The sequence below is a fragment of the Sciurus vulgaris genome, assembly GCF_902686455.1.
Source record: "Sciurus vulgaris genome assembly, chromosome: 5".
NCBI lineage: Eukaryota > Metazoa > Chordata > Mammalia > Rodentia > Sciuridae > Sciurus > Sciurus vulgaris.
The window spans coordinates 76422887-76435103 of NC_136465.1; the positions used below are offsets into that span (position 1 = coordinate 76422887).

At 39.3% G+C, this 12217-nt stretch overlaps 1 protein-coding gene across 2 annotated transcripts in view; it reads right to left on the reverse strand.

Moving 5' to 3' along the window:
- Positions 1 to 1889: 1889 nt before the first annotated feature.
- SLC2A3 (solute carrier family 2 member 3) overlaps positions 1890 to 12217 on the reverse strand; it is a 73144-nt gene continuing 62816 nt past the window's right edge. The window contains exons 5-12 of one of the 2 annotated variants that reach the window (XM_079143147.1): positions 11937 to 12097; positions 9521 to 9761; positions 9057 to 9219; positions 8051 to 8238; positions 5404 to 5508; positions 4950 to 5051; positions 4376 to 4579; positions 1890 to 3407 (exon numbers count right to left, since the gene is read on the reverse strand). In XM_079143147.1, the coding sequence (XP_078999273.1) occupies positions 3189 to 3407; positions 4376 to 4579; positions 4950 to 5051; positions 5404 to 5508; positions 8051 to 8238; positions 9057 to 9219; positions 9521 to 9761; positions 11937 to 12097 (1383 nt within the window). In that variant the 3' untranslated portion in view covers positions 1890 to 3188. The remainder of the gene's footprint in view (positions 3408 to 4375; positions 4580 to 4949; positions 5052 to 5403; positions 5509 to 8050; positions 8239 to 9056; positions 9220 to 9520; positions 9762 to 11936; positions 12098 to 12217) is intronic. The other variant, XM_079143148.1, reaches the window with a different exon arrangement.

The window sequence follows — 12217 nt, forward strand, 5'->3', positions numbered from 1 at the left end:
CCACTTCCCCCTCTGTCGATGAGCTCATGATGTTAATGTGTAATTGCGAATCATAGCAACAGACACTTATGATTAATGTGATTTTTGGTATAAGAACCCCTACAACCCTGTGGTCAGAGCTGTTCTCCCAATAGCCATTTTTTGGGGTATTGTGTGAGACAGTCAGCCGGCGGCTTAATACTCTCAAGTATGGACTTCTCAATGGTGATCAGTCTGTTCTTAAGTTGTGCCCCAGAACACTAGGACCCCCATGGATACTGAAATCTAGATGTTCAATTCCCTTACATAATGGCATAACATTTATGCATAACCCATATACTTTAAATCATCTCTAGAGTACTCATACCTAACATGTAACTTTAATTTAAGTAGCTACTATAGTGCTTTGTTTGGGAAATAATGACAAAAAAAGTCTGTACATGTTTAATACAGACTCATTTTGTTTTTCAGATACTTTCTATTTTCAATTTGTTGAATACAAGGATGCAGAACCTAAGAGAGCTGACTCCTACGTATAAGGTTTGATATCATCTGTGATTTCAGAAACCCACTGGGAATCTTGAAAAGTATCCTCAGAAGTGGGGACTACTGTCCTAGAAAGTTCATTTTGAGGACTATAATTCAGTCTAAGTAAATTTAAATTTTTGCTCTTTATTGAAGTGACTGATGTATTTTAAATAGGATAGTGACTCATTGATCAACATGGAGAAGTATGGGATGAATTTTGAGTGCAAAGACTGGAGGAAGTATAAGCATGAGAGAAAAGCAGAATCCAACAATTATTCTCACTAGAGAAAGAAAGCAACTTAATTTATTAGGTATAAGAAGTAATGCAGGAAGGCTTTTTAAATTTTAATCCACATAATAAACAAGTATGAATATTTTCATATGATACTCCAAGAGACTAGCTCAATGTCACAACAGGTAGCAAGTAGGCAAAGCCAGGATTTAAAGCTGATTTTAATATTACAAATAGAAAACAAAGAAAATGAGCCTGTGATATCATATGTACATTCAGAATTTTTATTTCAAAACAAAGAACCACAATAACATGAATAGAAAATCCATATGGAAATATTCACAATCTGGTCACTGAAAAGTGGGAAAAGTTCTACCCTGCATAACTGCTAACTCACAGAGGAGCCAGAAGTCTGAGAAGTCCCCTTTTCCGACAAAGGGCGACTCCATAGTTATGTGAGTTTGCATCCAAAGGTTCAATGACCAGAGGGACTGATGAGAACTGGGGAATAAAATACTGTTATATGCAGGGGTTTGGCTAAAGGATCTGACGTGTAAGCACCAACATGGGACAAGGGGGGGATCAGGCAACGTATGAAAAAGGGAAGAGAGGGTATGTCCTCAGGGTCAATCTCCACTTTAGAAATGCACTGGGGAATTAGGAGATGGTTGTGGAGGTGTCCAGGACCTGTAATGGGGCAGGAGTAAATCTCACCACGTATAACCCTCTGAAATACTCCAGTTAGAATCAAGTCCCCAAATCCAACGTCCCCAAGAGTCAAATGCCCTGATCTTACACTCTTTCCTATTCCCATTGTCCCTCCCATGTGTAGTGAGGCTGAGCCCTACATCCTCAATCTCAAGATGTAGAAGTTCTCCCCAACTCCAATAGGGAAAGGTAGCCAGGTGAACCTGAATCTAAAGTTCCACCCAGCTGAGGCAGTGTTACCTATGTACATAGGGATGAGTTTTAATACAATGTATTCAAAGAAGGCTATAGGAACAAACAATAAACTACTTTCAACCAGAGCAAAGTGACAGTGCACATACATTCATATTCTCAAGTGTGGGCTACACTGTACATTTACTCGTACTATTTCAAATGTGTCTATCAGAAAGATTCAAGTCCCCAAAGGGTACCTGATATAGTATCAGGGTAACATGGTAATAAGGGTAATTTGACATGTAACAGACACAGACAGGCATGCCATGACCTTAGAGCAACAACATACTGAAACTAGATAATAATCGTTTAAAAAAAAAAAAAAAAAAACCCTTTCCCAGAGCTGAGGTTACAAATTCCAAGTTAGCTATAAACATTTTCCTTTGAATCCCTTAAAAAAAAGTTAAAACATATAAAATCTTAACAAAATGGAGAAATACTGAACCAATTCAGCAGGAACCAATTTTTTTAGGTTTTTCATTTGGAGGGCTCTGCCACCAGATAGGTAATGGAGTTACTTAAAACATGAGTCCACTATCAGGAGAAGGAATTGTTTGGATTAAGGAAGTGGTTGGGAAGGGAAGAAAGCTTTCTGCAAATACCCCTCCCTTCTCTGGACTCCATCCAAAATTAAAATGCATCAACCGCCATTAACTATAACACCCATCTTAGTAACCATTAGATTTCAAGTAATACTATAAACTACAATCTTAAAGAAAAGTCCCAAAGGAAACCAGTAGCTTTTTTTATATAGGCACATGACTCTTCTGAGAAATTAAACTAAGTTTCCATCTGAAACACACTGTCATTAGACAACATGCAGACTTCAGGCACCATATCACATACCCTCCACCAACAAACATTTCTTCCTCCATTCTTCCTTCTTGTACCTTAACCTCTCTAATATCAAATCTTCTTTGCCCTGTAACCTCTCTTTAAACACCTCCCTCTAACCTTTATTTCCTTATGTTTTCATTATTTGGTAAAATTACTTTATACTTAAAAAAATAAATATTTATGCAATAAAACCAGAAGATAAATAAAACTCAAGTTACTTTGCTGTGCAGAGCTGTATGAAAATGAGGAAGGTGCTCTTGTCAAATTCCCCACAACCCTCCACACTCTATGTATAACTGCTTCCTGACAAGTCTGACGTTGGGGGAACTGCACCCCTATGTGCCCCAGTGAGGCAATTCTCAGAACCTAAGGGAAGAAGAGCTGGCAAAGTTGTCATATGCCAGCAGCCAATCCCTCCTGAAATGAAGGTAGTTTCACTTGGTCTCTCCTAAACAGGAGAGAATGTCCAAGAAATGAAGTATTTAAAAAGCATTGAAGATATGACTAACCCCAGCACTGGGTTCATCTGAGTGTTCAGGAGTGTGTGGGATGAGTAGGGAATCAAGTAGCAGCATTCGGAAGCAGTCCTGGGTTCATCCTGATGAAGTTTCTCTCCCTATTCAGGGAGCGGTTGCTTTCTATGTTGGGAGGGAGGTGGAAGGAGGTCTGACTAGACATTGGTGGTGTTCTCTTTAATAGGTGGGATGCTGTTCATCTCCACCACGGAGCCTTTCCCAGATCTACTGGACTCATTAACCTGCCCTTCAAAGGCCCGTGTGATATCCTCAAAAGTCCTGCCTCGGGTCTCAGGGACTTTGAAGAAGGTGAAGATCAGGAACATAATGAGGAAAGTGGCAAACACAAGAAAAACATAGGCTCCCAAATAGACCTAGAGAGAAAAACAAAAAAAGGAAGGTTCATGTCAAAATCTGGTCATTGACATTTCCTTCATATCTATGTCTCCAAAGGGCCTCAAGCTATAACACCTCTATATTTAATGGAAATAGCAATGTTTCTTCAGACATTCATTCATGATGCCATTGCTTATTTCCTATGTTTCTCTGCAATTTTTTATTGTTCCTTTTCTATTCACGAGTTAGCTGCTTTCAAATACCTCCTAAGCATTTGCTTTATTCATTTATTTATATTTACAGTTCCGGGGATTGAACTTGTGGTTTTTTACCCTGAGCTGCACCACTAATCCTTTTTATTTTTTTGAGAAAATGTCTTCCTAAATTTCCCAGGCAGATCTCAAAACTTAGCCTCCTGTCTTAGCCTCCAGATTTGCTGGAATCATAGGCATGTTTGCTGCTGCACCCAGTCTCCTATTAAGCATTTTAAGATCATGAAATCATTAATGCTAATTCAAATTATGGATTAAGAATGGATTCGGAACCCTTTGAGGCTCAGTATCATTCTGATTTTAGGCAAACATCATCTTGGGAAAGGGGTCTTTAAAAGTTCTCAGATTAAGTCTGGCGTGGCAATGCATGCCTATAATCACAGAAACCTGGAAGGTTGAGGCAGAAGGATGGTAAATTAGAGGCTATCCTGGGCAATTTAGTGAAAAATAAAAGGGGCTCAAAAAATAAAAGGGGCTAAGGATGTATTTTAGTGGCAGTGTCCCTGGGATCAATCCCCAGTATCACAAAAACAAAGTTCCCAGTTTTATCCTCCTGCTTCAATCTTTTGTTATTTATTTTTCTATATTTCATGAAAATAAGGAAAAGCTGGTTTAAAGCCCTTGAGATCTAATCCTTCATGGGGTCAGTAATGATTATTAAGGTGTATCTTAAAACATGTTGACCTAAATGGGCTGATTTCAAGAGAGGTTGAGTTTTGTTTTAATTTACTTACTGCAGCTGAGGGAAAGAGCAGTCCAACTAAAAAGTTGGAGGTCCAGTTAGAACAACCAGCCACTGCCATGGCAGCTGGGCGTGGTCCTTGTCCAAAGAGTTCAGCCACAATAAACCACGGAATGGGGCCTGGTCCAATCTCAAAGAAGGCCACATAGACCAAGATAGCTGTGATACAGACAAAGCTCATCGAATCATACTCATCCTATAAGAAGAAATGGAAGAAAGTTGGTATTAACAAAGTGTGATCCAGGGGTCTAGTTTTGCAGAGATGAGTGCTGATTAAAATGAGAAGTTCCTTCTGTCCTGTGGCACAATGCAATTACTGGATTTGGAATCCAAAACCTTGGGTTTCTGAAATCGCAGCTGTGATCTTACTTATAAGCTACATCATACACACATTAAGGGTAATATCAGGTTAAAAATCTGATGATCCACCTTTCTTAAAAACTCTGGGTATCCTGTATCTCTTAAATTTGACTTTATTGATGACCTTCAACCTCAACAACCCACCCCCTTGCCAGGTAGTCAAATGTAATCTCTCCATACCTTTCCTTCACTCAAAGAATACTCACCTTCAATAACAAAGAAATAGTCATCATGATGGAACACACAGCCATCCCTCCAAGGCCTATCATATGTAAAGTCCTTCTTCCTGCCCTTTCCACCAGAAACAGCTGAAAAAAGAACATAACATAAACTTCTGTTTTCCATTTCATGAAAACCCATAGAGCCACTAGACATCTGCTTTGCCAACAGTAGGATATTTGCTATAGCCACAACTATCCTTCTCCAGTCACATATATGACCCTTCTATACCTCCCCCTTTCTTGTCATTCCATCTTTGCTTGAAGGGTGAAGTCTACCATGATATTCTTTTTCTCAAAGAGAACTAAACAATAACAACATAAAGAGATTTAGCTAACTAATGGTATGGCAGTTGAAGAACATGCAAACTGCCTCTGAACATCTGTGGCAAGATTTCCTTTTTTTCTCCCCTCTCCAAAATGTTCAAACTATTCAACTTACAGAAACTACAGTGAAAATAGTGTTAACCACACCCGCTCCAATGGTGGCATATATTGGCTCCTCAACACCTGCGTCCTTGAAGATTCCTGTTGAGTAGTAGAACACCTAACAGGAAACAAAAGACACACCTTTGATATGCATAACAGACAGAACTCTCAAACTGAACTCAAAGTCCTAGGAGGTCTTTTTGGTTCTTGTGCACAATATTTTTCTGCAAATGAATTATCATCTCTTATTCCATTCTCTTAATTTTGCTCCATTCGAGTTACTCATTTGTATTTTTCTTCTAATGCTCATTCCCACTATTCCTTTTATTTTTTTCATCATTTCTAACTTATTAATTTACATAACGATTTAAGTCCTGCTAAGAACTTTCTTAATGGACTCTTCCCCAAACCCTAAGATATTGATATGAACATTGATGTCCTACTTTGATAGTGAAAAAATTGAAAAACCTTAGTTTCATCAAATAATAGAGTTTAGAATGGATTTCCTAGACCCTAGTCCTTGCCAAGTGATTAAGAAGTAATATCAGCTATTAATTTTATTTACTACACACTATGAAATACATTATTCTTGTTTTTGTGCTGGGGACAAAACCAAGGGCCTTTTGCACAGTAGGCAAGCACTCTACCACTGGGCTAAAATATAGGGTTGCTTTAGTTTAAAAAACTATCAAAATATTGCACTCAGACTGTACGGTAATAAGGTAACATCTAGATCCCTCAGGTCCAACTGTGGAGTTTATGATCTCACCCATAGTATTTGCTGCTAGAGCAACATTCCCCAGTCTTTTGGGTGGATATATCTCTCTACAATGGGATTTTCCTTCAAAGTAACAACTCTTCAAATCCCTAGTACCTAAAGTGGTTAACTATGCATATTTATATGTTCTAAAATAAAATTACAGGGCTGAGGAGATAGCTCAGATGGTAAAGTGCTTGCCTTGCAAGCACAGAGCCCTAGGTTCGATCCCCAGCACCGCAAAAAAAAAAAAAAAAAAAAAAGACAAATAAAATTACAAACTGGGAACTGTAGCATATTCCTGTAATGCCATTGATTCTGGAGGCTGAGGCAGGAGGATCACAAGTCAAGGCCAGCTTGTGCAACTTGGAGACCCTGTCTCAGTCCTCAGTAAAAAGAAATGAAATGAAAACCCAAAATGTAGATACACATATCTCAAGCAAATTTCTTTCAGTAAGATTATCTAGTATAATTAAGCTAAGTAAGCTAGCTCCTACATCATGATCTAAATAAGTAGCTCGCTACTAGGCAAAGACTATCCCACTTTACCCAACTGCCTTCAAGGGAAATTAGAAAACATCATCCGTTTGTTCAAAAGTAGTTTGGAAAAGTGATTTCCAAGCCTACTCTGTGTCATTTCCTTCCAGACAAAAGAATTTCCAGGCCCTTTATATGATATTCTCAATTCAGTGGCTCAGGATTCCCACCCTATAATTCCAGTGCAGACAGCTTTGGGTTAATTAGACCAGGGTAAAATCTGGTCACTGACTCAATTGAGAGCCATCTTAGTTCAAAAATATGGAATTTACACACCATTTTCTGAAGTGGGACAAGTCAGTCCTGCAGAGTGCTGTCATTTACTGCTTTTCTGATCCTATTGGCAGGGCAGATACGAGGATGAGGCAGCAAGGGAGGCACACTGGGTATATTCTTTATTCCCAGGGCTGTGCTTATATGTAAGGCCTTCACTTTAGCTCTAGTCCTGCTGCTTTGAAAGTCTTGGGAACATATTTTATTCCAATAATATGGCCAATCATCATTTTCAAATGAGGAAATTTGAGACTGGGATCCATTAAAATCACTTGGGAGGCTTTTTCTAGCCGTGTTTCTTCCCAGATTCTGAAGAATCTCACAAGAAGCACTACTGCTGTTATATCCTTTATTTTTTTGATCCTGGGTCCTGCTACAATGCCCAGGCCGGCCTCAAGTGATCCTCTTGCCTCAACCTCCCATGCAGCTGGAACTACATGCACACACCATTTTGCCTGGTTCATCATTGCTACTTCAGTATACAGAGGCTGCCTATCAAACGGCAACTTCTATCTTGCCCCACTTTAGACAATTAAAAGTCACTCTTCTGTTGTTAATTTCTACTTCGCCCCCAGAGTCTTACTCTGATTTTAGACTATAAAGTCCTGGGGAAAAAAGCCAAGATGTACAAATTCTAGGATGTTATTTAGTTGTATGGCCTACATTATCAACATTATCTTTGATGACATCATAAGATAGATTAAAGAGGAATGGAAATTTAAAAATGTGTGGTGAGGGTTGGGAATGTGTCTCAGTGGTAGAGCATGTGTAAGGCCCTCGGTTCAATCCTTAGCCTCAGCATCAAAAAATTAGCAGGGAAAGATAAAATATGTGATGTCTATACATTGAAAAAAAATTGGAAGAGGACAAATATTAACTGTCATTTCCAAGTCTAAGGACAACAAAATTTTCACTCTACCCATTTTTTCACCCTTGTAAAACACAGATAAAATTTTGATAAAAATATAACTCCATCAAAAACTAGATAATAATCAGTATTTGAGTGGCTGTTCCTTGTATGCATTACGAGAAACTTCAGACTTTGTTAAGTGAAATATTGCAGGATTCCTTCAAGCCCAAAGTAGATACTCACAGCATTGATCCCAGAGAGCTGCTGTGAGAGCTGGAGCACGATGGAAATGAGGATGGGCTGTTGGTAGCTGGATGATCTAAAGAGCTGCAGCACAGAGACTTGTTTTTCTTGTGACATTCTAACACTCTCTTCTTTCATCTCCAGAATATCTTGGTTCACATCCTGTGTGCCCCACAACCGTTGGAGGACTGGTAAAAAGAAATAGAAAGGATAAAGTTACTGTACTGCCCCCAAATCATTTTTCCCTTTTACAAAGCTAGGAAGTCATTTGAAATGAACTGTTAAGATTGGATTTGGTGTCCCCCAAAGGCTCATGAGTTGACACCTTGGTCCCCAAGGAACACTGTTCAAGTGATTAGCTCATAAGGGCTCTAATCTGAAAGGATTGGTTAATTGATGGACTTACAGGTGAATGGGCTAATAGGAGGTGGTGGGAACTGTCAAAGGCAGGAAGTAGTTGAAGGGAGTAAGCCAGTCATTGGGGGCATGACTTTGGGGAGTATATCTTTGTGTGTTCAAGTGTATGTGGTGCTGGGGATTGAACCCGGGCCTTGAGCATGTTATGCAAGTATTCCATCACTGCCTTTCACCCCAGCCCTAGGTCCTTTTCTCTGCTTCCTGCCACCATGAGGTAACAACTCTTGTCATACCCTTTTGCCATGATATTCTGTCTCAACTTAGGCCCAAAGCAATGGAGCCTGCTGACTTTGGACTGAAACCTCAGAAATCATGAATCAAAATAAATCTTTTCTCCTAAGTTGACTTTCTCAGTTATTTTGTCATGGAGACAGAAAGGACACCCAGGGATAAGTAAATATCCATGCCTTAATTGCCTTCTTACCTAACTTTAGGGGTTGAAAGTCTCACTCAATAGTAATAAATCAGAAAACTCTTCCCTTAGGTTCTGAGAGGCAGGGAGAGGGGATGACAAAAAAACAGATCCAATACCTTAGTCCTTAACAAATCATAACCATAATTCTTATCATGAAGTCTGAAGGATACTCACTCCTCTTAGCATTCTCCTCTTCTTTTCTGTTAATGAGCAAGAATCTAGGACTTTCAGGGCAAAATGGAAGAGCTATACTTTGTAGGATAGCTGGAATGATTGTTAAGCCCAACAGCACAGGCCACCGTTCTTCAGAGCCCAGGATAAATTCCAGACCAAAGATCTAGAAACCAAAGATAATGCTATAAACTCCATACTTCCTAGGCCACAAGTTCATTTTAAAGTTTTAAAAATCATTCATTCTTTATCATAGAAAAAAGATAAATTGTCTCATCCTTTTTTGTCTTGCTTGCTTCATGAGCTATAGCAATAACTATGAGCTATAGCAATAACTGAAACTTTATGTGTACACACATACACCATATATAATAGAATATATGCCAGTCATTCTTGAGTTCTTTACCTATGTTAACTCATTAACAAACATGAAATCAACACTCATTCAGTAAGAAATTCTAATGTACCTGAGCCACCAGAATCCCAATGACGATACCCAGCTGGTTGAGAGTGCCAAAGGCACCCCGCAGAGCAGTGGGTGACACTTCTCCAATGTACATGGGCACAAAACCTGTGCAGAGTCCGCAGAAAAGGCCAATAATCAGGCGACCCAGGATTAACATCTCAACTGACTCAGCAATCTTGCAGAACCCCATGAGGCAGCCACCAGCAATGGCCAACAGGTTGACAATAAGCATTGAATTACGCCTATGGGGTTAACCAAAGACAAAGTAAAGTTAGTAAAGTGAGAAGATCCTAATCTCTCCCCTTCTTTCCTCATTGTTCTGTCCTTCTGCAGGCTCTTATTTTCTCTTTTGGCTTAAATTCTTTTCCACTTTCTATTCTTGGAATGTTTCTAGTTGGAACAACAATGGTTTTTGCACCTCTTCATATATAAAACTCACTGAAAGAATACATTTTAGACTTTGTGCAAGTCTCAGCTGTAACCTAGGATTTTAGTAAGCATTCTACCAAGTAGTTCTCAAGTGATTCAACAAACTAACAGCATCAGTTAGAAAACTGCTAGAAATTAAAATTCTTCCACCTCATCAATATTTAAGCATTAGATTTGACTCTGGGGACATGTCCCAGCAGTGTTATAAAAAGCCCTCCAGGTGATATGATGCAAAATGAACTTGGAGAACGATTACCTTGGGCAGCAATTCTGATATAGCTGGTATACACTCAAGACATTTTTGGATCACTGTTAATCATCTTGTACTTTCATTTTTTTTGATTGCTGGGGATCAAATTCAGGTCCTTGGGCATGTTAGGCAAATGCTCTAGCACTTAGCTACATTCCCAGTCACATTAAATGCTTTTCTTTTCTGTACTAGGAATTGAACCCAGGGCCTCATGCATGTTAAGCAGGCACCCTACCACCAAGCTACACCCCCAGGCCCCATTAACTGCTTCTTAATGCCTTTTATGCAATGTATAGATATCACTAACATTATAATGATGGGAAATTATATCAGGAAAAAGTTTTTCTGTATTACGGAAAAAAATTTTTAACATTTTTTTAGCTGTTGATGAAACGCTATTTTATGTATTTATTTATATGTGGTGCTGAGAAACACAGTGCCTCACACATGCTAGGCAAGAGTTCTACCACTGAGCTACAACCCCAGCCCTGTGTTATAGAAAATTATATTCAAAGAGTCTCGAGACTATACTGTGGTAATGCTATTAACAATAAATATTTGAGAGCTGGGCATGGTACTGAAAGGATCAAGTCTGAAGCCACCCTCTGCAACTCAGCAAGACCCTGTCTCAAAAATAAATAAAAAGGACTGGTAATATAGTTCAGTGGTAAAGCACCCTGGGGTCAACACAAAAAAAGACTGAGGTAGCCCAGGGACTGAACTCAGGAGCGCTCTACCACTGAGCAACTTCACTTCACTGGCCCTTTTTGTTTTGAGACAGATCCTCACCAAGTTGCTGAAGCTAGCCTTGAGCTTGTGATCCTCCTGCCTCAAGCCTTCTGAAATGCTGGGTTTACAGGTATGTGCCACCACATTGAACATCTGGAGAGCTTTCAAAAATACTGATACGTGGATCTCATCCCCAGACATGCTCATTAACTGGTTTGGGGTATAACCTGGCATTGGTCATAAAAAGTTCCCCCAGGAATTCTAAGTGTGCAGTCCTCTCCCTGGTCCCTACCTATTAGTATTGTTTGCTTGTTTGTTTTTTCTAATCAATAACAGGAATAAGTCAAAATTTGAATGATTTTAGAGACTGGGGTATAGGTCAATGGTAGAGTGGATGCCTAGCAAGCATGTGACCCTGGATTTGATCTCCATTAAATTATTTTATTTCTGTGGTTAGATCCCTAGCACAGAAGGGAAAAAAACCCAAAACCAAAAAACTAATGACATTAATAAAATGAACGTATCCCTCAAAAACTGATTTCCATGAAACCCCAAATATTTTTAGAAAAGCAAATAACTCTGACCTTTTAAATAAAAACACTTGGGCTGGGGAGAAGCTCAGTCAGTAGAGTGCTTGTCTTCCAAGCATAAGGCCCTGGGTTTGATCCCCAGCACCACAAAAATAAATAAATAAATAAATAAATAAATAAATAAAACACTCTGGGAAACTTCAGGGTTGAAGTTACTACAGAATAATTCTGAATTAACCTAAGTGAGACTGCAAAGGCCCACTCACATGATCTTCATCTTTTGAAGGCCAAGTGGGAGCTCAATGCAGTAGAACTTCAAGAAAGAGCAGTCATACTCAGAGCCAGGCAGACTACATATTTACTGATTAGAATTTGATGAGTCTCATTCAGATGGATCATCACCTCCCTAATCTAATTTTCTATGCTTTCCTCAAAGCAACCTGTATAGCCCACTTCCTTTCCCAGTTTCTGGTCAATACCTGCCAAAGCGGTTGACAAAGAGTCCAACTGAAAAGGAGCCCATCATACCACCAACAGAAAAGATGGCCACAGACAAGGACCAAAGGCTTGTGAGCAATGTCGTACTGGGAAGGTCTTCTAACCTCTCTTCCAAAGTGTAGTTGAGAAAGTCTTTTATGATCTGCAAGATAAAGTGGGTGGAAGGAGAACAGACTGTTACAGTTGGTTGAGAACAAGAGAAAAATTATAGGGACTGTTTCCTCCTTAAGACAGCATTGCTATGACTTTATAGGTAGAGAAT